We start from the raw sequence: 27354 nt of genomic DNA on the forward strand, positions 1-27354 counted from the left end.
GAAACTGCACAGTGTCCAGAACAGCTCTGATGAAAGGGAGCGTCTGAGAAGAAGTCTGGTGTGACTTCGGCATGTTTATAGAGAACTCCAGCAATTGCAGGAGGTTCGCCGTAGTCTGAAGGTGGGTGACGACTGTCTGGGGCAAGCCCGCCTTAAACAGCCATTCGTCGAGGTAGGAGAAGACTGACACCCCAGCCTGCGCAGTTGAGATGCAACCACCGCCATCACCTTGGTGATCCAAAATGGGCAATAGCCCCCTGTTCTTCTTCGGAATCAGAAAGAAGCGGGAATAAAGTCAATGCCTACGTCTGAAACTGGGATCCTTTCTATAGCTCCTTTGGCCAAAAGAACTGTAACTTCCTCTTGGAGCAGCTTTAAATGATCCTCCGCAAGCCGTTCCTGACTCGGCAGAAAAGTAGGAGAAAAAGAAAGGAAAGGAAGAGAATAGCCATCCTGAACGATCTACAAGACCCACTTGTCTGATGTTATAGATCTCCAGCAGGGGAGATGATGACGATAGGATAGGCTGATGCGGCTGGAAACCCCTTTCGTGGCAACGGAAGGGGCAAAAGGAAGACTGACCATGAGGAGTGGAGGAGAGGCCCAAGGATCTGGCCGTAGCTCGAGAGTCCTTGAAACTGACCAGGGCCGAGTCTGCCTTTTCCCCAAAAAGGCGGGTTCCATCAAAGGGCATGTCCATCAAATTGGCTTGGACATCCCCCGAGAAGCCAGTTGTATGAAGCCAGGCGTGGTGCCTGAAGACCACCGTCGTTGAAATCGACCTGCCCAGCGAATCGGTCGTATCTAATCCACACCGTATGGCGAACTTTGTTGCATCGCTCCCATTTTTGATAGCATGGTAGAGCAGAGTTTGGGCCTCCTCCGGAACTTGTAGCAGCACCTGCGCAACCGTCTCTCAAAGAGAGTGAGAGAAACGGCCAAATAAGTATTGCGGTATTTATCTACCGCAATGCCAGACTTGGGGAAGAAAACAACTTCTTCCCAAATGAGTCCAGTCTCTTGGATTTCCTATCCGGAGGTGCGTAAGGAAATGAACCCTGGGAAGTAGAGACCTGCACAACCAAACTTTCTGGGGTGGGGTGTTGGATGAGGAACTTTGGGTCGCCCGGAGCTAGACAATGGTGGCGTGCAATCATCCTATTCACAGGAGCCCCTGTGCTAGGCTTGGACCATGTTCCTAGAAGGACGACCGTAAGTGCCTCATTAAAGGGCAATAGGGTTCAGAGGTGGAAGCCCCAGGTTGAAGCACTTCTGTCAGGAAATTAGTCCTGACCTGCACTAAGGGCAGCTCCAGTCCAAGGACCTCGGCTGCCCTCTTAACCACTACAGAATAGGACGCCCCCTCCTCCGTAGCCACTGTAGTGCAGATAGCATGCCAGTGTCTGGGGAAGTAGCCAGACCACTGGCTTCCCCAAACCAGTCCATTGTCTCCTCAGAGACATCCTGATTATCTAATGGGTCTCCAGACTCCTCCCATTCCTCTTCTGAGCCCAGCACATCCACAAAGTGCTCAGGCGACAACATAGAACCCCTGGGTTCTGTCAACGTCGGCATTGGCGTCACTCAACGCTGTTCCGGCTCCGTGTCGTCGGGGATAAGGATTGGGATTGCGCCGCCGACGGCCATCAGCGACATCGCAGGCAAAGACTTCGGATTTGACACCGGGGGAGGTTGCATTGGCTGGACCGGCGTCGACCTGGATCAGATCCCTGAGGCCACACCGGAGCCAGGGCTGGAGCCGATGGTGTCAAACCCGATGGGGTCCCCATCTTACCCCGCAGGGCTCACCAGCGGGGTCGTTCCACTCATAAACTCGGCGCATGGCCTCATAAAATTATTTTATTTGAGCGGGAGGCGCTCTGGCTCCGGCGAACGGTGCCTAGAGCGTCAGTGCTCTTTACTTTTCTCGACAACGGACTCCAACTGAAATGCAGACGAAGTCCGCTTGGACTTCTTCTTCTTCTTGTGCCTCTTCCCCGAGTGTCCAGATGACCTCGAATGGGAGGAGTTAGGGCTCCGTGAGCAGTCCCGCGACCTCCTCTTCCTCGAACGGGACCATGAGTCTCGCTTGGCGGTGTCGACTGCCGGGCCGCGAGCAACTTCATCTCTCGCTCCCTTAAGGTTTCGGGGTCATCGCACGACAGTCTGAACACGACTTCGTATCGTGGTCGCGTTCAAGACACCACAGACATACCTGATGGTGATTGATGACCGACATCATGTGGGAACAAGTCCCGGCAAGGTTTAAAACCTGTTTTTGTACCAGACATCCCTCGAACACGAAGTCGTATCTCAAATATTTTTACAAAAGTCGAGAAAATGACTGCCAAAAAGTAGCAGAGGGGTAGCTCTTCCCGGATCATCGCTTAACTGGTGAGAAAGAAAAGAAATAACCTCGGCGTGCCTGGGTGGCGCACATATAGGCAAGGTAAGATCATAACCGACGCCGTCACGTGGAACCGAATGGAGCCTCCCAACGTCACAAGCAAGGGGCATTGCTCTGCAAAAGTTTCCAGATCCACCCTGACGCCTGGGAAATTCAAAGGTAATTAATCTGCAGCTGGAAGTCTCTATCAGATATAAAATGTATATAGTCAATCTTCATAGAATAACAGGAAAAGAGATAAGGACTAATTTTAAACACACACCTCCCACAACACACATCAATTCCTAGATATTTACAGAGGACCACCTCCAATTGTCTAAATATCCATGTTAGGAGTAGTCATTAATACAAAAGGGAGGATAAAAGGGAGTCTTTCATCTAAGTGAAATGGGGTGGAAAACATGGTTATAGAATTAAGATGCCATGGCAAAGCTAACACTCCCTGGCAATCCCCAGGCAGAATTTGCTTCTGTTACTAAACAAAACATATTTTTTTTAATCTCAGACTCGAAAAGTGTCTCTTTTTGCTGGAGATCACGCTCATAAATCTAAAAATTGTCTATGGTCTAGAACACGCGTGGTCACGGGAGTGGAGAGGAAAGAGAAGAAGAACATTTACAGACACATGGTAGCCCATGTCAATATTGGGGCTAATGAGTCATTTGACTCTTAGGGAATGGAAGATTACCCTATAGTAGGATCCTCCCCCTTAACTGCTTAAGAACTAGTGGAATTTGTAGACCCTCCTGTTCATCTGAGCCATCCTGGATGCGGTGCTGTTTTCTGCCTTTCTCCCAGAGCGGAGAGTCTAGGACATTTGCGCTATTTTCTCGACGTTGCTGTCCTGTATTTTTACTGAGGATGACTCCGAGATTACTGCGACTGTTGACACCTTCATCCTGCTTGTTGAAAATGGCAGATAGCATTTGCGGCCTCTGCAGTGGGATATGAAGTCCCCAGTGGGTGCAGTACAAGGGGAACCTGCAAAAGATCTGCCGTGGTGGCAGCTGCACAGCGATTGGGGCAGCGACAGACCCCTTTCCTAACCCCACCCTGAGCAGTGGTGTCAGATGCATCACTGCTGGGTTGGGGGAGGGCATCTAGAAGAGGTAGAGTTAAAAAGACCCTGGTCTTTGGCAAAAATCCAGCTCCACATTAATCTGCTGAAGTTGAGGGCAATCCCCTTGGCACTGAAGTTCTTCCCTTCCAACCATCAAAGGAAGACTGGTACTATGCCTCTAGAAAAGGCTGAATCATCAAGTCAATTGTACAGTTGGGATCCACCGGGCATGATCTTTAAATGCCGGTATGGATAAACGCAGTTGTCGGTGCTTAGTGGACTGTTAGAAATCGGGGTCTCATTTTGGCAATGGTTTGCATGTTTGTCCAAGTAGGGACTCTTCCTTCTAGTCAGGGTAAGGGAGGTATGCCCTTAGACAACCCCTGCTCACCCCCTTGGTAGCCTGGCACGAGCAGACAGGCTCATCTCAGAGGCAGTGTGTAAAGCATTTGTGCACACATACAATAATACAGTGAAAACAATACAAGTGAACACCACACAATTTTGGAAAAATAGAAATTCTTTATCTAAACCAAACAAGACCAAAACAAAAAAAATCCACCATACATATGTCAAGATATCATAAAAAATAGGTTATTCCCATAAATAAAGCTCGTAGCAACAAACAGCTCCACCTGGGGCTATTACGACGTCCTGAGCGATGGAAATCCCTAAGTACGGCACCAAGCGTGCCGTGCACAAGCTGGGCACGGAGCGATACAGACCCCAAGAACAGTACCTTGACAAATGATGAAAACAAAGATGGTGCACGGCGTTGGGGAGGTGATGTATCGTTGGCAACGGGCGTCGTCGGCTGTTTTAATTGATCTGGGGGTGCCTCTCTATCTTTGCGATATGCTCAGGCGTTTGCACGAAGGCAACTATGCCCAAATTAGATTCGGCAAACGTGAGGAACTCACCTCACCTATATCTATAGATAGAGAGGTAAGACAGGGGTGTGTGCTCGCACCCACCCTTTTCTGCCTGTTTATAAACTCACTCATAGATGCACTGAATGAGGGGAAGGATAAGGATGCACCCAAGACTGCAAGCAGGAAAATACCGGCAATGATGTTTGCAGATGATACTCTGTTGATTTCAAAGTCACAAATGGGCATACAGAGGATTCTCAACACCTTCAAGGCCTTCTGTGATAGTAGGGGACTTTAGATTAATTGTCTGAAGACCAAATACATGGTGTTTGTTCCAACCAGCACTATCCGCCCCAATCCCAGCCTACACGGCACTCCTCTAGAGAGGATTTCTGTCTTTGAATACCTTGGGGTAACCCTAACTGAAAAAATGGACTGGGGGTCTCAAATTAATAAAACTAGTTTGAAACTAAAACAGAGTACAGGAGGGTTAATTAAGTTATTCAGGAGCTCTTCTTTAAAACCCATTTAAAAAACCAATGCAAACTAGGTGCTCTGCTATGTATGGGGCCGAACCCTGGGGCACAGCTCACAGAAACATCACGAAGACTGAGAACTCATTTACCAGGCAGCTCTTTGGTCTTCCCCTTAGTACCCCTCTTATACCGCTGCGTTTAGATCTGGGGATAAGGACAATCGCTGATGAATTTGCTCTTAGACCCCTACTTTATTGGTGTTGATTATGGGCAACCTCGGAATTTGTTGTTTACCGGGATGAGCTAAAGGGGGTTCTAAAGGGGGTTCTGGCCCTGCATGGTGCTGGAAAATTACAGTGGTTCGTCTATGTTAGGGGCACCTTCCAGAACATGGGCAGAGCGAGTCTATGTCATTTTCCTGAGGAAGACTGCGCCACAGTTTCCCGAAAGGAACTGGTACAGACCTACAGGGAGGACAAACGTGCCCGAATACAGGGGTGTTCAGCAACAGGTTCACTAACAGTTACGTTTATGAGTATAAAAGATCAGTACTGCCTAGACCCTGCCCTGGATGAGATCTAACCCGCGTTAGCGAGGAAATTGTATGTTCAATTTAGGCATGGGGCCCTCCCACTACTCGCCTTTACCAATAAATGGGCAGGTACACTTGCTCTAGTCTGTGCTGCTTGTAACCATACAAAAGATTCAGAGTTGCATGTTTTGCCCTGGTTATAGAAAATCTAGGCACCGCTGGTTGAGGCAGCTCTGTAGAAATTTGGGAACCAGATGCTGTGTAGAGGTATTCAGGCTACTGAAGTACAACACCTTATCCCCAATTGTATTTGTGTGGTGTCACGTTTTTTTAATATCCATGTGGTGTGTGCGCAGGCCGCTTTAAAAAAAAAAAATCTCAGGGGCCTTGCCGGGCAAAATGGCTGAACAGACGTAGCCTGTCTTGGTTCCCGGTCCGCGCGCTGTCTTGGAGAGGGACGAAGCGGCTGCGACAGCAAAGAAACACCGCAAATGGCATCTACGGGCGCAGGAAGGTGTGAGGCATCGGCGATGACCACTTATCTGCGCTGATCGCTGCGGTAACTGCCGTGTTGGATTTCGGCGCCTTGGTGGGGGAAGGCACTGGCAGTCAAGATGGCGGCGCAATTCCTGCGGCGACGGGAGTCATTTCAGTCTATACATCGGAGGTGAGGTCGCTGCAGTTCTCCTACGGAGCGCGGAATACTGCTTACTGTAGTGGATGGCCCGGGAGCACCAGTGGCGGCGTAATCAGTTCCCGAACCCGGCTCGTTATTGATTGTGCCTGGCTTTAAAATGGCGCACGCTCCCCGCTGAATGGCAGCGCTTTTCCGCGCTCACAGCTTAATACTCGGCGCTGTTTGGTGTCTCCGCTCCAGGGGGCTCCCTAAGCACTGCAAGCAGAGCCTCCCCTACACTGGCTGTCGTGAGGCTGGCGCATTTAGGCAATCACGCGGAGGACTTGAGGGGCAGCTGCTCGCCGATGCCGGATATTGTCAGGCCTGCACATTTCCCTTTGGGTGTTGGACTCATCAGCGCCAGTTCACCATTACCTGCGAGTCGCGCACTGGCAACCCTCCCTGCCGCAGGCTGGCATTTCGCTACCCCCGTTGTAGTGCCACCATTCTGGCTCCATCTGGCTGTGGGAGCATTGTCTCAGGGCTCCCTTCCTTATCAGAGGTTTCGCCATTCACTTGAGCACCATGCCTTCAAGTAACACCGGTGGTCTCCCTTGTGCGCCGGAGAACTGACTGGCTGGGTCCCTGGGTGGCATCATCTGTGGGCTCCTAGGTGCGGACTCTTACAACTCGGAGGTCCCCAATTCTGGCACTATCACATGACGCTTCACAGCTGGGATCTTACATACTACGTTCCGGAATCGCTTGCACACCTCTGGAGGCTCCAGCCATATGCCACCTAAGAAGACAGTGAGCAAGACACCAAATAAGGTCTCAGATTTCTTCTCGTCTGCGGAAAAACGTTCTGCGCTGCGGGGAGACGCGAGCTCTGTGGCGATGGCACTTACGAAGGAGGACCTCTTAGCCATGTTCAAGGACTTCAAATCTGAATTGCGCAGTGACATCACCCAGGACATCCAATCCTCCATGGACCAACTGCGATCGGACTTGACGAAGCGTCTGTCCTCCTTACAAAAAGATGTGGACTCCGTAGGTTCCAGAGTCCTTGACCTCGAGGCACACCACCAGGCACAGCAGCAACTCTCTACCGAGCCTCAGGACGATGTGTGATTTCTTAAAGATCAGCTTCTTCAATCGCAACTTGAGGCGGAGGACCTTGAGAACAGAGCACGGAGGGAGAACATACGAATTCGGGACCTGGAGGAGGGTGCGGAGGGGCCTGACCTGGAGGCTTTCGTGGTAGGTCTCTTTTCGGAAATTCTAGCACCACAGACTCTTAAAATAAAATTGGACCGCGTCCATCGAGTGGGGCCCCTACAACATGGAGAGAAGAAACGGCCGCGCGACATCCTGGCCAAATTCCACTCTTATAAAGTCAAAGAGACGGTCCTCCAGGCCGCCAGGGTGAAAGATATCGTCGCATTTCAAGGTCATTCCTGCACCATCTATCAAGATGTCGCTCCGTCTACTTTGGCACGGAGACAATTACTCAGACCCGTAACTACTAAGTTGCGAGATGACAAGATCAGGTATAGGTGGACATATCCCTTTGGGTTCATGTTCGAATTCCAGAACAAACGCCGCCACATCACCAGCCTACAGAAAGGGTTGGATCTCCTGGGCATTCCTGCTGAGGAGGTTGTCCCCTCCCAAGGTAAAACTGGTGAATCTGCCCGGGGAGCTCCGCTAATCTCAGCGTGGTCTGTTAGGTCGTGCAGGGATCTGCGATGATTGCTGTTTGGGTGCGCCAGGGGCCGAGACTCCCAGCTTCCTGCTTACACAACGTACTGGTTGCCGCCTGTGGAAGCCTTCGATGATCCGCAGCGGGGGCTGGCATTTCCCGGAGTGCCGGGTGTGCTCCACTCCTGAGCTTTCCCTGCTGCCCATGGTCTGGCGGCGCTGGACATTTTCCATGGAGGAGGACTGCGCACGAACTTGGCAGACTTTATAAGTGAGCCTGATGTTGCTTCCTCATGTTTAATAGCACGGTGGGCCCAACAGTCGAGGATTCTCCTGCTTTTCGTTATAGGTTATGATCCACGTAGTTGCTAACTCTTGTATTGGCCATGTTAGATGCCTTCTAGATATATTTCACTAGTCATGTGTTTTATTTCTCATGAGCTGCACAAATATGCCTCTGATTGAATTTGCTGTTGGGACAGGCGTGGACGGGGTCCTCAGACCTGCTGTCTCCCATGGTCTCTAGGGGGCCTCTTCGGTTCCACAGGGGGACCAAAAGTAATGTTCGTATTATATATTTGTTTCTACTTGTTCACTTTTGTTTGGGGGGGTTTTGGGTAGGTCTGGGAGGGTTTTGGTGGCTGCTTTTTAACAATTGCCCTGGGGGGGTCCTCTATTTTCTGGGACGCACAGTTGGCATGCTTGGGTCTTGCACTATCACAAGGCAACAGATTGGGAGCGGGCATAAGCTGGGGCCTTCGGCATTTGTGGAGAGATGTAGTTTTTTTCCTGTGATATAATGCCGATTACTTCGGAACTTGGAATGTTAAAGGTCTTAATTCCCCTCAGAAACGCCACAAAGTCTGGAAATACATTACTGACCATCACCTCGATATAGTGGCTTTACAAGAGACGCACTTAGCCAGGACCGAAGACTCACGTCTCTGCCACAAACATTTTCCACTAATTTACAGATCATCGGCCCATACGAAACATAGGGGGGTGGCTATTGTGTTCCGCTCCGCCATACAATTTCAACCTCTGGGGGTTCAGAGTGACAAAGATGGCCGTTGGGTTATGGTCAAGGGGTGCTTGAGAGGGAAGGTCTGCACTCTGGCGGCAATATATGCTCCCAACACTGGACAGTCGGCTTTCAAACGCACCTTCTTGGGGAAGTTAATAGACTTTGCTGAAGGTCCACTGATCCTTATGTCTGGCATCGTACCTCCCCCTTCATTTCTATCATCATCAGGCGATCCTCCCATGCCATGGGAAGTATGGGAACCAGTATTTTTGGCATATGTGGAGGTTTTAGAAGGCGAGGACTGTGAACCAGAAAGGAAATTGTCACTGTTAAAACACTGCTTAGGTGGATTTGGCTTAAAAGAATTTCAAACGTTACCTGCGTTAATTAGCCCAGGGAGAATTAATGTTTACCAGTACGCTTCGACACAGCTTAACATGCGTTTTGGAAAAAAAAAAAATGTAGTGATGGAAAGATTTATTTTTTATTCCCGTAAACAACGCAGCGATGAATCCATTGAAGACTATGTCTCAGCACTCAGATCGTTGGCAGCTTCTTGCAAATTTGAGAATATATCATACGAACAAGTACTGAGAGATCAAATTTTAATGCGCACAAACAGCAAGAAAGTTCAAGAAAAATTATGGTCAACATCTGACTTATCATTAAATGCAGCTATTGATATTGCAAAATCTATTGAACACTCTGAAGAGTTCGTGAAAGAAATTAGAGGAAATGAGAAAACAGATGTATTCAGTGTCAACAAAGAGTTAAAAGATAGTGACAAACAAAAAAGATTTGTTACTCAAAGATCAGAGAATTTTGGGAAAAATGGGAACAAGCCTAAGTATCCAAATTCTAGAGTTGAGAAACATAATTCATCATTACTTTGTTTCAGGTGTGGAAGCAATAGCCATCTAGCGAATTTCAAAGGGTGTCCTGCTATTGAGAAAGTTTGTTCTAAATGTAATAGGAAAGGTCATTTCAGTAGGTTTTGCAAAACACCCACAAAGAAAGTAAATTACATACAGTTTTCTGATGATTATGAACCGTCCTATGACAATGATGAAAATGAAATTAACACAGTTATTAATGTATGTAGTGATGACAATGTTTCGAAATTTCCTTCCTGTCTCATCAGTGTGGATGGCGTTTTTTTGAGATTTTTGGTTGACTCTTGCGCTTGGTACTCTATTATTTCTTTAAAGGTTTTCGAGGATAACTGGCCAAAAAGGGAACTTAGTGACCCCGATGTTTCTCCGGGCGGTTACACAGGGCACAAGATTGATTTGGTTGGCTATTTTCATGCGAATATAAAATTCGCAGGACGGCAAACTTACAGCAAAATTTATGTGGCAAGGTCAGGGAAATCACTTTTAGGGTGGCCACATCAACATGAATTAAGCATCAAACTTGACCCTAGAGCCAATCCTCCAGTCTTTGTTGTTGACCATGGAGTTCACCATGGGTCGGTCACTGCGGGTGAGCTTATTAAGGAATTCCCTAGTGTTTTCAGTGGTAAGCTTGGGAAATACGAAGGGTTTGAACATGAAATCAAACTCCACGAGAATGCCATTCCTGTGCGTCAAAAAGTGAGAAATGTTCCATTGTCATACAGGGATAAATTGAAGAGTATGTTAAAAAAACTGTGTAATGATGGCATCATTGAACCTATTGAATCTTCCCCGTGGGTTTCTCCCATCGTAATTTCAGTCAAATCTTCAGGGGAACTTAGATTATGTGTGGACTTGCGCAGTTTGAACCAAGTTATTTGGGTAGATGCACATCCTCTTCCTAATTTGCATGAGATGGTATCTACTCTATCTGATGCGCAAGTATTCTCCTGCATTGATTTGGCAAGCGCGTACCACCAGGTAGTTCTTTCTGACAGCTCAAAAAATTATACGGCGTTTATCACACCTGAAGGTCTATTCAGGTATCGTCGTATGCCATTTGGGTTGGCTAGTGCTGCTTCTGTTTTCCAGAGGTTGATGAAAGAAACTTTGGAAGGGCTGTCAGGAGCCATCGCTTTCCAAGACGACATCTTAGTTTTTGGGAAGAATGATGAGGAGCACGATAAGAATTTACATAGCGTTATTGCAGCTTTAGCAAAAAAAGGCCTCACTCTTCGGTTAGATAAATGCAAAATAAAAGCTAAGGAAGTGGATTACTTAGGACACACCATCAGTGGGAAGGGGATTAAACCGAAACATAAGCACATTGAGAGCATTACTAACGCTCCTCTACCGTCCTCGAAGGAACAGTTGGTTGCTTTTCTTGGACTGATTGAATTTTATGCCAAATTTATTCCTAATTATTCCATGAAAACTGAACCGTTCAGGTGTCTGTTAAAAAAAAAAATGCAAAGTTTGTGTGGACAAATGACATGACTGAGGCGTTTGGGAAATTGAAGACATTCATAGTCAATGCACCCTGCTTAAGACCATTTGTTCCAGGGAAAAAATGCATAGTTATGGTAGATGCAAGTAATCTAGGTCTGGGTGGTGTTTTAATGCAGAAAGATAACTCTAGTGAATGGATTGTGGCATATGCGTCCAGGGTGTTGAGAGATGCAGAGAAGAACTACTCTGTCATTGAAAGAGAGTTACTTGCTTGCGTATGGGGAGCAGAACACTTCAGAAGTTTTTTGTGGGGGACCGATTTCATAATAAAGACTGATCACAAACCGTTAGTTTTCCTAATGTCTCCTGGTGGTGGTAGATCCATGTCTGCACGGTTAGCTAGACTGTCATCAAGGTTACAATCTTTTCGCTTTCACATTGAATATGTCCAGGGGAAAGCGAATATGCATGCGGATTGCATGTCCAGGTTGCCTTTGGATAGTGATAAGGATTATCAGGAGGATGATTGTGAGGTTGCTTTCACAACACACGATATCAATCTTTTACATGGTGATAAGGCGAGTTTGGATGAAAAAGTTTGGATGGAAGCAATGAGAAATGACAGTGAATTGAGCAAGGTTAAGAATTACATTGTGCAGGGATGGCCGGTAGAAAGAAAATTATCTGGTGATATGATGAGCTATTCCAAAGTCCATGATGAATTGGCCATTGAGAATGGGTTGGTTATGAGGATGGACAGAATAATTCCTCCTTTTCCTCTTAGGGAAACCATTATGGAAATTGGCCATGAGGGACATTTAGGAGTCTCATTTACTAGAAGGCGAATAAGGGAGGCATTTTGGTGGCCTGGCATTGATTCTGCTGTTGAACATTTTGTACGCAAATGTGATAAATGTTCAAATAGTGATAAATCTGCGGTGCCTTTAAGAGTTGAGTCGTGTCCTGTGGAATATTCTATTGGGCCATGGAGGAAACTAGGGCTCGACATTATTGGTCCATTTCATGATTTGCCCAAGGATAAATGCTTTGGAATTGTTTTAATTGATTATTTTTCCAAATGGCCTGAAATCAAGATGGTTAAAGAAGTTACGTCACATAGTGTCATTGAATTTCTTGATGGTATATTTTGTAGGGAAGGTATTCCTCAGGAGATTGTCACAGACAATGGTCCCCAGTTTATTAGCAGAGAAATAGAGTCATTTTTTGGAAAATGTGGCATAACTCATAGGAGAATTTCAGTATTCCATCCAGAGTCTAATGGTCAGGTGGAACGTTTTAATCGTGTGGTGAAGGAAGCGATTCAACTTGCCGTTAAGGGTGGACTCAATTGGAGCAACGCTTTACAGTCCATGCTACTGGCATATAGGACATCTCCCAATTCAGTAACTTTAATCAGTCCTTTTGAACTTTTGAGAGGACGGAAACCCAGCACTTGTTTGGTTCCGTGGTGGTTAAAGAAGGGTATGGATGACAAGAAGTTGGTTGCTGTTGACTACAATGTAGTTAGACAAAGGGTCAGTGAGTATAAAAAAAAAATGAAAGAAGTTATGGACCAGAAACGAGGTCCAATGAGCACACAAAAAATTGGAGTGGGTGATCTTGTTCGCATAAAGAGGAAAGAGAATGTTCTTAAGGGTTCACAAAGCTGGTCAGACCCAAAGAAGGTTGTACAAGTTTTCAGCAATGCGGTGAGAATAGAGGGTGGAAGTGTTTGGAATTTGAGCAGAGTATCTGTGTTTAAGGGTTCTACTCAACCATCTGGAAATGCATCCAATGATATGTGTTTGGATGATGTAAGCAATGACATTTCATGTAGGGATGTTAAAAATAACACACGATTGGAGAATGTGTACAAGGATATGAGATATGACCAACAACCAGGTTGTTCTCATTGGGGAATGGATTTGTCTAGAAGAAAACGTGAACACCATTGTCCGGGAAGGTTTAAAGATTACATTATGGTTTCGTTTGACGAATAATATTGTTAAAAAAATAAATAAATAAAAAATAAGTAAATAAATAAATAAAGGGGGGGGGGGGAGATGTGTTGCATACGTATTTATTCATGGCGCGTGGTGTCCACGAGCAATCTTGCATCTTGCTCGTGGAGACCACGCGGAGTGTTGTGGTTTAAACAGGGTGGCTCGGGTTGCGGAGAGCGTTAGAGGCAATGTTAGGCATTGATCGTTTGTACTGGATGTTGAGAGGTTGAATAAACTTCCGTTCCAGCTGAGCTTTGTTGTCTGCCGTTATTTTGATATATAAAGACATTTCTTAACAATCCTTATGGGCGATTTTTATCTGATTTGGCAGAAAGAATTGGACAGAACGCACACAGAGCGTTCGGGCATGGGCTCCTTTTCAGCGGAGACACAAAAGCGCATACATGACTTGGGTCTTCTGGACGCTTGGCGTACTCTTTTCCCACGGACCCGAGGTTATACCTTCTACTCGCACGTCCATCGTACATACTCCCGGATAGATTACGTCTTTATTAGTCAGTCTCTCCAAGGAGTTCTGCGGGACGCCAAGATCTTCCCCCTTTCGGTATCCGATCATAGTCTACTCTCTGTTTCTCTCAGTGGGTTTGGGAACGCTTCGCCTACCCCCAGGTGGTACTTTCCCCGTCGCTTGTTCGCGACAAGGAATCCTGTACTAAATTAAGAAAAATATTACTGAATTTCTCGCTACCAATAAGCCTAAAGACACCTCGGAATTTATCACCTGGGATGCGCTGAAGGCCGTTCTCCGGGGGGGAATGTATTGCCCTCAATGCGGCATTGAATAGACAGCGCGCTAGTGAGAGAGAGCTATTAGAAACCGAATTGATTTCTCTTGAACGCAGTCATAAAGCGAACCCCACCAGGCAAACGCTACGCAGTATCACGGCGCTCCGCGGTAAACTCAGGGCCGTTTACAATAATAGGGCGGAGTTCACGCTACTCAAACTACGACACCTTTCATACACCCAGGGTAATAAAATTGGATCTTGCCAGACAATTAAAAGATAAAAGGGAGAGAGAATACATAGGCGGTGTTCGGGGTCCCTCGGGGGAACTTACGCAAAGAGACGAGGACAAAGCTGAGATCTTTAGCTCCTTTTATAGGAACCTATACACTGGAGAAACCTTAGATTCGAACGGCCAGCAGGAGTACCTCCGAGCACTGCCCCTGCCCCAGGTGTCCGATGCATGGAATGCATTGCTTATCACTCCTATTACACGTTACCATGGCCATTAAAGGCCTAAAGTCTCATTAAGCTCCTGGGCCGGACGGCTATACCGCGCTTTTTAAAAAGACATTCGCCTCTGACATTATTCCCATCCTCACACGTCTCTTTAACAAAATGGCGGAGGAAGGCGCGACCTCCGGCACCATGTCCGAAGCTGTGATATCAGTGATACCCAAGCCGGGGAAGGATCCCCAGTGCTGCGCCTCTTACAGGCCGATTGCCCTATTGAATCTTGACGCTAAACTGTATTCTTCAATTATAGCCCAACGCCTAAACGATCTCACGCCAGTCCTCATTCACCCGGACCAGTCGGGATTTATTAAAGGGCGTCAAACACACGACAATACACGCAGAATCATACATCAGATAGAAAAGGCCAACAGACACCGTAACCCAAGTGGTCTTGGCAGGCTTAGATGCCGAAAAGGCCTTCGACCGGGTTGATTGGGTATTTTTATTCCACACAATTACAGCATTCGGATTTTCGCCTAAATTCCTAAATATGTTTAGGGCTAACTACTGTCATCCTAGCTCCAGGGTGGTGATCAACGGGATACACTCATCCTTTTTCCGACACTCTAGAGGCACACATCAGGGGTGTCCCCTTTTCCCTTTATTTTTTGCTCTCAGCATAGAACCACTAGCCCTAGCGATTAGGACTAACCCTCATATTCAGCGATTACCATTCACGGGGGAATCCCATAAAATATCCTTGTTCGCGGACGATGTACTTATGTCCCTGTCTGAGCCTTCCACGTCCCTCTAGCACTTACAGTCGGAGCTTGAACGTTTTGAACTGGTGTCAGGGTTTAAAATAAATTTAGGCAAATCATATATACTCAATCTTACCCTCCCGCCTACCGAAGTATTAAGGCTCTAGTCTCTTACTCCACTTCCATGAGCTACCTCTTCTATCCAATATCTGGGGGTTCAACTAACGTCGAAAATAGAGGGGCTATATTCCCCCGGCCCTTGCACGCATTCAAGCCGAACTCACGAAATGGAAACCTCTCTTCCTGTCATGGTTAGGTCGCATCCATGCCATGAAAATTACCCTTTTGCCCAAACTTCTCTATCTATTTCAGGCCTTACCTATAGAACTGGAGGGTGACTTCTTTCGGAGAGTGAAGGCCATGATCTTACGCTTTATCTGGCAGGGGGGACGTGCTCGCTTTGCTTACTCCCTTATGCGCCGCTCTCGCACAGATGGGGGAGTTGGACTCCCGGACACACTCTTATATTACAAAGCAGCGCAGTTGAGAGTCTTGGTTGAATGGTCACAACAGGCCTCCGAGAAACATTGGCTACATATGGACCGGAGTGTGATGGGGAGGACTATTTGGGACTTGGTTTGGCGCCCGCGTAAGGACAGACCGCAGAATACCTATAGTAGCACTCCCACATGCACCACCCTCAGAGTGTGAGACTCAGTCGCAGGAGACGAAAGGTGGACCTCATTCCCCTCCCCGTTTACTCCGATTCACTTCAATCCAGCATTCCCCCCGGCCCTGCACGAGGGACCCTTTGATGCATGGCGACAAGGAGGTTGCTTAGCTCTGACACACTTGTTCCATAACTTCGACCCTCTCACCTTTGATAACTTTAAGCGGGACTATGGGCTGGAGGACACAAAGATACCATTACACTCAATTTATGCATTGGGCCCTTACTCCCCAGGTCAGAGAGACAGCCACCCGACCTCTGACAAAATTTGAGACCTTCCTCACCAAGACTGCTTCTATGAAAGGGGTGATTTTCTTTTTGTATAGCTTTCTGCTTCAAACCGCCCTATCCCCACGCCCCCCGATACATGTCCATGTCGGAAGACTTGATTCACCGTCCAATTTTTGACGAGGAATGGATGCACTTATGGACTGATATTGCGCGTTTCAACCACTCCACGGAACTCAGGGAAGCACACCTGAAGACCATGATGGACTTGTATCTGCATCCTTCCAAACTTCGGCAGATCTTCCCCGCCACCTTCGATAGATGTTGGAGAGGGTGCGGACTACTCGGGGACTTCCAACACATATCGTGGGATTGCCCGACTATGTGCCCCTTCTGGGAAGAACTTCTGGCACACATAAAAGACATGCTGGGTTATCCCATCCCCACTACCATGGCGAGTGTCCTTTTGGGATTGCGGGACTCCTCTCTAGAGCACCAGACTCGAGCTGATAAAATGATCATGTGGCTTTGCATTGGAGCAGCTAAGATTACTTTGGCGGCTGCTTGGAAGAGGAGGGAGGCTCTGTCTATTTCCCTCTGGCACTCTCGCTTATGGAAACTACTGAGCCTAGAGCGTATGGCTGACATTTTTAGCGATAACTATAAGAACTTTGAATATAAATGGGGACCCCTAGTCTCCTTCCTTTCAAGAGGCCTCCCATCGGCTGTGTGTCCTTCCACCTTAAGAGCCCTCCATCTCTTTCAATTTTGATTGGAGTCCCGGGGTCATATGACTCCTCTATAGTGTTAGTGTTGCCGCCACCACGGGTTGGGTGGGGGGAGGGGTTACTTTGTCCTTTATTTTTGTTATCTCACGTTTGGGATAAGTTGGTTCATGATATAAGTTTACTTCTTGTACCGCATTCCAATTGGACGGCTTGGGGATGCTATCATCGCAGAAGGCAGTTGAGCTTCCTGTAGTACCGTCTGCTCGCATCTTGCCCCAGAGAGGACTCATTTCAAGCTCCATTACATTTAGAAACTTTTTCCACCACTCGATAAGGAAAGGAGCTGGTTTATATTGAGCAAGGTACCCTGTGCTGCTGTTATAGGCCTACTAAAGCTTTCTGTTCCCCTGCGAGGGACGATGCGATGGTACTGCCTCAGATTGTAAGCTGTATACAAAACTCAATAAACATATCTTTGACAAAAAAAATAATCTGTATAGGGCATAGCTGACAAAACCTCCCCTATTTTTAGCTGGGCTGTCTCCCTTTTTCCCTCTCTTATTAAATTTAACTTTATATATGTGGTTTTATTGAGTCTTTCTTTTAATACTGTAGTTTATGAAACCCATAATCACCTTTTCTCCCTAATTGTTGTATATGCTTTTTACTATATGGTCTTTTTATATATGCTGCTATGAATTTTGTCCATTTATCGGGGAGTGGGTAATAGTAATGATTTGCAGCTGTAATCATGGACTCTGGTGTCCCAAGTTCATGTATCTGAGATGTTTTTATTTTATTGTTGCTTACTTTGCACTTTTATGGTCTATCGACCGCAATAAAGATTTTGATTATGATGATGAAAATAGGAGTCCTGCTGGTCCAAGCACACCATCCAGTTGCCAGATTCCAAGACAGACAGGATCTAGGGTAATTGTAAGCATTTTGAATTTGTCCTTACATCTGAAGGCATCTGAAGGCATCCAGAGGTTCATGGTCTAAAATAAGCTGGTGACCCATGCCTTTTTTCAGCAAAAAGAAAAAACAAGAGTAAAACCCCTCTCCTCTTTCTGAATCCAGTACCATCTTGATAGCACCCATGAAGAGAAACCCTTGTACCTCCTGCAAAAGAATGGACAGGATGCTACCCTGAAATTCTCTCTAATGTAGGAGGAATGGTTGATGAGGTGAAAAGAAAAGTTAAGGCATATGAAGAGTTGGATCCTGTCCCAGCTTGATGGCCATGTGCCACAAAGTGCAAAATAAAATGATTTGGTGACTATTATAGCAGGTAAGGGGGAATGGGAGGACTGATGCACTTGCTGGCTTGAGCACTGTCTGCCAGAACCACATCCTGAGCATCAAAAGGACTGGTGTGACTGCTTCACTGGTTGAGACCTACACACCAAGCCTCTGAATCATCCTCAAACAATATTGAACTGGTGGGGAAACTGCTCTAGTGAAAGCATTATGGACTTACTTTCCTCAACGCGATCCACTGAAGGATCTGCGTTTCCACTAAAAAGGTGTGAAGTATCTGAAGGCATATCCATAACAGAGGCTTGTACATTGCCACAAAAGTCCTGTGTAGTGCATCTACGAATATTGACAAAGCGCAGCACTGATGCCAAATTCCACCCCCAGGCAATCAGTAGTATTTGGGCCAGCGCAGATCACCTATCTGACTGCATTTTGTCAATCATGAATTGTCTCAGCCAATAAGGCCCTAAGGTCTTCCGGGCCACCAGCAAGATCTCGATTGCCATGTCACATACGGAATGCGGGCTCAATATGCAAAGAGTGTTAATCAACCCCAGTACTAGATAGGCAGAGGAAAACATATGCTTGACAAAACCCTCTATCCTCTTGGACTCCCTATCCAAAGAAGTCGCAGGAATGACCTGGGTTTCACTTTAGTGGTTAAAGCCTGTACCACCATGCTCTCTGGAGTAGAATGAAGCAAGAAAATCAGGATCATCAGGAGTCGGTCTGTGATGCCTGGCCTCCTGCCTTTCACCGGTGGACAGGAACAAGGTGGCCAACGAGATATCAGTGAAGTCCTCATTAAAAGGGAGCAAAGGCTCAGACATGGCTTTCCCAAACTTAAGGCAGACAGGAGTGGGACTTGTGCAAAAGCTGCAACTTCTTCTTGTGTTCGGTATTATACACTTTAGCCTCCCAAACCTGGATTGACTTCGGGAGCACATATACTGCACAACTTTGAGTGATGGCCTAAGCACAGACATCTGAGACACCCCTTGTGTGGTTTCATCCCCAACATTTGTTTTCTGTAGTTAATGTATGCTATAAAACCTGTAGTTTTAAGGGAGGACATCGTTCCATAATACACTGAAATTCAATTTATACATTGTTGGAAGACTGGCAAAATTGGGAGCAGAGCTTCGGATCCGCATCCAAAGCGCAGAAAGAAAAGAACTGATGTCAGCGCGAAGGGATGGCACTTATATAAGGCTCCACTGCGTCACTTACGGGGTGGTGCAGAGCCAATGTGGAGCTGCATGGTGCCACCTAGCAGCACACATGAGCAATGCTGAAGGAAGGTTTCTAGATCCAGTCTGGCGCCTGGGAAGTATTCGAAGCAGTGACGGTTCCTCCTCACAGGCAGAGGAGCATTGTCCCGCCTGTAGCGAGCGCCACAGGTAAACAAACAGAAAAATAAAATTTGCATTCTGTGTGCTGCTGGCCCTCGCTGTTACAGAGTGTGCGAGAGTGGGAGCTGGGCTGCGATAGCAGCATGATGACTGCTGCCAGTGCACATGTCGGGTAGGCCGGGTGCCTACCGCCGGCCTATCCGACATGGGCACCGTAGACCCAGCAATCACAGGGCTGTGAAGCAGCTGAGATTGCTAGCACAGTCCCCACCACAAAATGAGCGCTTGCTTAGCCTCTTACAACCAATCCTGGAGCTGCGCTCATGCTGAAGAGCAGCTCAAGCATTGGTTGTCGGCATGACAGGAAGTCATGAACTACCTTCCTGCTTGTAACCCTGGGACGAGGAGGGGAGAGGAGGCAGAATGGGTGAGTCTTATCTGCATCGCGCTGCACCCCACTATTATTAAATACTAGCTGCCACTGATTTTAAGGGGAGGAATCTTCAGTTAGAAGTATCCATAAGAAACAAGTTATTAAATATTCTAGCGTCTTCCTTCATCTCTCACCTTTTGAGTGATCTCTAAAAAGCTTGAAGAATTCCTGTTATCATTGCAGCTCATCTCTTTCTTCTCCATTTTTCCAACTGCTCCTATCGCCTTTTCTTCAACAACATTATCCACAACAGAAGCGTCTATCCTTCCAGCTGCCTGTGCAAGAATTGGTTTAGGCCTCAGGAACCGACCACTTGTTGCAAGTTTCGGAGACTGTTGTTTACTTTCTTCTTCAGAGAGATCCCCCTCACTGCACGTAAATGAAAATGGATATTAAAATTGACTTTTACACTTTTTGGATACAAAACAGCAACACATATTGTGCTAAATGAACCTGAATATACTTTCTCTTTCAAAGTCTAACGGAATGTAAAGTGTGACACATCTTTAGATTTTATTACACAACATGTATGTATATGTATATTGTACACACACACACACACACACACACACACACACACACACACACACACACACACAATATATCTCATATGCACATATGTCTGTGAGCAAGGAGCAAGCTGCTCCGAAACGCGTAGGACGTTTTCGCTGCAATCAATAAATTTGTTAAGCTTCAAATATTTGGGCTGCGGCATGTCTCTTCAAGTTTCATAAGAGGAAGTGACTTCGTGCATTATATATAAATTTCAGATGCTACATTTTACATACTTTTACTATAAAACAGCTTTTCAAAAATACATACATCATACTTTCTTCTTCTGAATAGAGGTTATTTTTATATACCAGTGTGCCATTCAAAAATAAGGTGTTTAATCCAGAGCAACACTTTGATGCATATTAAATACATCCTTCATATTTGTTGCATGTGTGTCAATTCATTGTATAAATAGGACTAGACTGTCAAGTGAAATGTTTGTAGCATTGTTAGGCATGTTATGTCATTGTTTTACTGAGTTACACATGAGAAAGTAGCCTTAGCATACATTATCATGAAAGTATTGCTTGTGGTGAAAACCTCGATCTGAGAGCACATATGCTGAGCTAGAGATCCTGCCACCAATGAGGTGGCAGCTTTCGTAGCAGGACGTGAGGGTTGTGGGATTTGTTAGCCACCTCAGGAAATGAGACAGACTTCCTTGACTCTTAATATGTAGGAGTAGAAAGTTTTGAACCAGAATCCAAAATCATTTTGAATGTTCTATTGGTATCCATGTATGTAAGAATGAGTTAATGTATGTCTGAAAATGTGTGCATTTATATTTATGACATCAAGGAGCAATGTAGTGCTATACATAATGATGGGGGGTGCTTAATTTGTGATCGAAAATGTGCAGATGCCTGAAGCTCTGCTCAGCAGCCTGTGTCCAGTGCAATTAAACATTAGTACGCTTAATACCAAGGCAGGTAGTCTTCAATCCACCTTATGCTTCTACAACCCACTACCAGACACTAACTGCCCCTTTATCTCACTCTTGCAGGTTTTCTGCTTTCTCCCTTTCTGATGTTTTTTTCTGTGTTTTTCTTCCTCTGCCCCTCTTTTTTTCCCTCTCTTGCTCTTGGGAAATGTCTGATGCAGAACAATTAGTGATGGTCCCCAAAAACTAACTAACGGCTCAAATTAAGCACTGGTGATGGGGGAACATTGAAACTATGCAAAGACAGGGGAAGAACAAAGACTGTGAGCAGTGGAAAGGGGGGATATAGGAATAAAAATGTGTGTTTGCTGGACAGGAGGCACTTGGATGGTCTTACTGATGGTTCATGAGGTGCTCCTTGAAGAAGTGGGTCTTTAGCTAATTTCCGATCGGCAGGATAGATGTTGCATGGCTCGTGTGTGGAGGTCTGTTGTTCCTCAGTACTTCGAGACAGAAGGCGTGGCTTCTAGTTCTATCTTTCTTGTAATTCTCAATTTTGTCGATAGGATTTTAAAAATTTCGTTGCCAGGATGTGAGCAGGTTTTTTTTGTTCATTTGAGTTGGTGTGCCGATTACAGCGGGTTGCTGTTTTAGAGATTATGCACAGGATTTTGAAGATGTTATGTGCCTCATAGGGCAGCTAATGCAGGTCTTTCAGGGTGGAAATGGTGTGGTCAAAAAGTTTTTAGTCCTTTGATAAGCCATGCAGTAGCATGCAGGAAGGCCTACAGAGAAGCCTGTGTGGAGTGGGATGAAGCTGGTGAGAAGTGTGTTGCCAAGTCTTATTAAAAAATATCTGGGAAATACTGCAGCCTGAAGACACCACCAGAAATAAAACCTGGCACAGTTAAAAGAGCCTTGCACCACCAAAGTGGGAGAGCACTTCAGTTGATGAAATGTCATTGAGTAGGAGCCCAAGGACTACTTCTGAGTATCCCTATTAAGAGCCCAGGACTTTAGTCATTAATATACTTTACGATAATGCAAAACAAAATGGTCCTAGTAGTCATACCTGCAATATTACAGATACTTCAATGCAGACTGGCTGACAGATCAAAGTTTAAAATGTTAATGCTTGTGAGCGCTTGAGGCATATACCATCCGTGGCTGCCTGGGGCCAAGAACATGGAGAAGTGGCCTTTGGGGAGACAGAGAACTCGATAACAGGCATTCTGACAGGTCCCGCTGTCATATTATAGCAGTGCAAACAGTTAGCGAAGAGATGGCTCGCAAGCAATGAAGGCCAAAACCAAGCTTCGTTGGACCCAGTAGGAAAGAGAGAACACCCACGGAGGGGAACGTTTGGTTACAAGTGATTTGCCCAGAAGTCACACAGAAATGTTTAGTCTACTAGATACCATCTCCAAAAAAGCTTGATAAGGTTGAAAGAAGTCAGCTTCACCAATGGAGGTCAGGTAGGAGAAGATGGGAGTCCAGGGTCACAGAAATGTAATTTAAAAAATAAAAATGAATAATAAATCACATAAGAAAATCACTGGATGCGCATGTTGTTCTACTTGGAGATTAAAATCGATGGAGAGGAAAAGAGGACACTCAGGAGTAAGGAGAATTTAAGAAACACAGTGGTGAATGCAAGGCAGAAGAATCTCATTCTTCCCTGATTATGGTTTAGTAACATGATACAAGCAGCAGAAGCTCCATGTGATTTGCACAGAGTTCTAGAATATCGGATGCCTTGGCATCAGTGTGGAATCCATCCAGTCTTAAAGTGTGACATACAATAACCATTTCACTCCAGGTCAATATAAACAGTGCCTACACTCCTGAAGCTTACACCTAAAAAACAGTGATTTAGGTGTGTTAGTCTATTTAATTAAATGGAAGCAAAGAAAGTCTAGAACATCTAAAATTCATTAGGCTATCATGCAAACATGCTGGAAGAACAAGTTACTTACACTTGGTAATCCCTTTTTTTTGTAACAGCAGACTCCTTACCTTTTGTTTACTACCCAGGCGTAAAAAGTACCCCTGAACTGTTGCAGGAGTGATGAATGAACTCATATAAAGGCACACCAACGTCAGTTGCTTCTGAGTTGTCCACGCCCTCAGTGGGACCTTTTTTAGATTGAAAAGAGTCCAGTTCATAGAACGGAGAGGAGAAGAGGGCCAGTAAGGTATCTATGGAGGCTCCTTTTAGCCAATATGTAGCAGATTTTAATGCAGAAAATTCAATGAGAGATGGTTCTCTTCAGTAATTCCTTTCCTTTCTTCGCTCCAGCGAATCCAGTAAAGAGCAGATTGACCCACGCAGTGTTCGCTGGTACAATCAAAGTAAAGACTAAGTGCTCTTTTCAAATCCAACTGATGGAGTTTCCTCTTATTAGAGAGGCGAGGCAGGGGCAAAAACATCAGTAGGGTGATAATTTGTCTGATATGAAAAGGAATCACTACTTTCTGTAGAATAGCAGTTTGGGGCCTCAAAACCAGTTTATCTGGGCAGATTATGGTTTATGGCATATTGCCATAGAGAGCTTGAAGCTTGCTCACCGTAATGCAGAGTTAAAGGCAATGAGGAAGGCTATTTTCACTGTAAGTAATCGTAGACCACAGCTGTGCATAGGTCCAAAGGGAGTACACACAAGGAATGGAAGAATCAAATTTAGGTCCCACTGAGGCATAATGAATGGAGAAAGAGGAACTTTCAAAAACCGCATCACAACAGGTGATTGTAACAAAGAAAACTGATCTGGTAACCTAAGAAAAGCCAAAGGAGCAGAGAAGTACACTTTACCTATGCCTAAGGTCAGGCCTTGCTGGGCTAAGGACAATGCAAAAAGCAGCACTTCAGAAACTTAGCCTGAAGTGGAATCTGGTGGAAGCCGCACCAAGCCACAAACCTGCCCCAACAACAATCGTACACAGATTTAGTTGAGGGACGACTGGTTGCCAAGATGACATCGACAACTTCTGGAGGAAGATCAAAAGCAGTCAACGACTGCCAGGCAATCTCCAAGCATAGAGGTAGAAATTGCACAGGCTTGGTTGCAGGACCCTGCCCTGCTAATGTGACAGGAGATTCTCTCGTAGGTGCAGCCTTATCGGAGGTCAGATGCTGATGTCCTGGAGGTGTGGATGCTACACTCGGATTGTCTACTAAGATGACTTAGGCCCTGCTGTTCTTGATCTTCTTCAGAACATGGGGCATGAGAGATATCTGCAGAAAGGCATACAGGAGTCCAAAGTTCCACTCTAAGTGGAATTAGTCTCTGGGCGAGAGACACCTTCGAAACTCCAATGCGCAAAGTTTTGACATGGCACGTTCTCAGGGGTGGCGAAAAGATTAAACCTAGGATCTCCCCTTAAGTGGAAGAGACACTGCGCCTCCTGGTGTAACTAACATTGGCAGAGTATATCCGCCTGGTGTTTAGAGATCATTGCCAGGTGGCGCACCATCTGGAAAATCCCCTAGTGTTCAAGCCACTTCCAGGTGCACAGAGCCTCCTGACATGGGGTCCACGACCCCACTCTGCCTTGCTTGTTGCAGTATCACATGGTGGTGGTGTTGTCCGTGAAGACTCTTACCAGCCTCCCTTTGATGGATGCTATGAAGACCTTCCTCACTAACAGAATGGTACACAACTCCAAAAGGCTGATGTGGAGCAAAGGCTCTGATGAAGACCAGATGCCTCGGATTTCCAACTCTCCCAGATGACCTCCCCAACAAAGCAGCAATGCATCTGTCACCACTATCGGCTTTGGATGGGGTATGAAGAGGGGTCTGCTGTTGGGGTTGGTCCAATGGCAGTTGAGCAGCCACCACTGCAGTCGGCATGGTTGATGTGCAGGATGCAGAAGGCAAGCAGGCCAAGAAGCCTCAGAGCCACCCTCACTGAAACTTAGGACCAAGGCTGAAACATCAGGATCATAACCTGAACGTCCTGGACTCGCTGATCTGGAGGGAAGTCCTGAAACACACCATATCCAGGGTGGTTCTGATGAAAGGGAGCCTCTGCCAAGCAGTAAGATGTGACTTCAGCTGGTTGATAATGTACCTCAATGATTTTAGAAGGTTTGCCACAGTCTGGAGGTGGTCCACGACTGGCTGTGGCAAACCTGCCTTCAACAGCCAGCCATTCAGCTATATACGACCTCCAATGGTATACTGCAACAACTTCCATCGCCTTAATGAACACCAGAGGGTCACTGGTAAATTCCGAAATGAAGCAGAGAAAACTCTGTATGTACTGGTGGCCTAACTTGAATCGCAGGAAGCGTCTATAGGCGAGCAGGACAGTGATGCGAAGAACAAGTTAATTAACTTTGTTAACGTCCTTTCTGGTAGAAACTCTAAAGGCAGATCCCTCACCTTGTGAATATCCCCAGGCATCAGACTGGATCTGGAATCTTTTGTAGCGAATTTCCCCACGCATCGGTAGGTGGTGTCATTTGGCTACACCACAACAAAAGTGTCCTACACCAGATGGTGTCAGGGCCTTATATATACGCCTCCTCAGCACACCGATGTCAGTTTCTCTCTGCAAGTTGTCCGCACCGACAGATGGGGAGCCCCTAGAAATCAACATCTGACAGTGTGCAGATGTTTTCAAGAGACAGAAGCTTAATTATGGACAGTATGAGTCCATTCCACAGGACGGGAAGGAGGATGGGTAGGTGAGAAATCTGTAGTTAGATAGAGTCTCTAACAGAAAAGGCATTACAGGAGGTAATTAACCTGTTGGTCTGATGCAGACTTCTAACTGAAGATTCCTCGCCTGTGAATAGATGCCAAAGCAGTGCATCTTCCCAGGTGGTGGGCCAGTGAAAAGGCTCAAACCAGGAAATCCTGCAGGACCGACTGTGGCCATCAGACCAAATTTGGCTATCAAGGTAGTAATGTTTACTGAATTAATGGAGGGATGCCCACACAGCAACTTGGCAAATGTCCAAGTCTGACAGACAGTATTCAAGCACAGAGGTAGCTACCTTTTCTCTGATGAAATGAGCCACAAACCTTCAAGGGGTTGCTTTTTGACCAGCCAATAGCAAATCTTGATGCACAGCACAAACCATCGAGTGATGGTTATCTCCAGCACTGCTCTTCCTTTCTTAGTGCCAGAGAAACCAACGAAACGCTAGTCATTCTATTGGTATTCCCATGAACAATCAATGTGAAATCAAAGTGCTGTTTTTGGGTCAAGATGGCACAGCCGTTCTTCCTCCTTGGAGAGATGAGCAGTGCATAGAAAGATGGCAAAGTGATGGATTGCCCTATGTGAAAGGGCGCGACTACAGCAGCAAGGAATGCTACTTTCATCGAGAGCAACAGTTCGTCTGGGAAGAATGAAGTGTACAGTGTCATCAAAGACAATGCCTGCCGTTCACTCACGCACCTAGCCGATGTTATGGTGACGAGGAAAACGGTCTTGATGGTTAACAGACGAAGGGGACAACCAAGCATTGGCTTGTAGGGCCGTTCACAGGAGATAGGTGAGAATCAAATAAACACCCCCATTACAGCATCAGAAATGGTGTTGGCAGGAACGTGTGGGCCAACCACTTCAAAAACCACATCACAACAGGCCGATCTGGTAAACGTAGAAATGCCAAACGAGCCAATAAATAACCTTAAATTGTGGGAACAGGAGGGCTTTGGTGAGTCAGTGAAAGACAAAATGGAAGAATGTCAGATAAACTTCATTGTAAGGGTTGAAAATGACTGGAGGAACACCAAACAACAAATTTGTCCCAGTATCCTGAATATACTGTTTTGGGAGAAAGATACAAATCAGTTTGGGAGGAGTGCATGTGAATACCTGCCCAGGAAACCAAGCTGGAAGACAAAAACATGTGTTTTGTGAATATTTCCATTCCTTTGACTCTTTATTGTGTTGTTAAGAAGGCATATAGGTTTAGTCGGCTGGTGAACGTCTACAATACTCAACTCTCCGGGGTGGGATGTTAAAGCAGAAAATCTGGAGCCCTGGGAGCAGGTCCATGTCACCTTTGTCATTTGCCTACTGAGGGGCACGATCTTCCCAGCACATCTGTCAATGCCTCACTGAAGGGCAAAGGAGGTTCCTGATCACCGTCGAAAATGAGGTGGAGTCCTCTGTTGCTATAGCCGGGTTTGGAGAGTACAGACCAATGTTTGATGATGTGTTTAGACCACTG

General features: G+C 46.1%; 1 protein-coding gene across 4 annotated transcripts in view; it reads right to left on the reverse strand.

The window, feature by feature from the left end:
• BDP1 (BDP1 general transcription factor IIIB subunit) overlaps positions 1 to 27354 on the reverse strand; it is a 1439438-nt gene that overhangs the window by 874523 nt on the left and 537561 nt on the right. For all 4 annotated transcript variants that reach the window (XM_085632357.1, XM_085632359.1, XM_085632358.1 and 1 more), the window contains exon 20: positions 19862 to 20096. In XM_085632357.1, coding sequence (XP_085488483.1) covers positions 19862 to 20096 — 235 coding nt within the window. The remainder of the gene's footprint in view (positions 1 to 19861; positions 20097 to 27354) is intronic.

The sequence above is a fragment of the Triturus cristatus genome, chromosome 2_1, assembly GCF_964204655.1.
Source record: "Triturus cristatus chromosome 2_1, aTriCri1.1, whole genome shotgun sequence".
Taxonomy (NCBI): domain Eukaryota; kingdom Metazoa; phylum Chordata; class Amphibia; order Caudata; family Salamandridae; genus Triturus; species Triturus cristatus.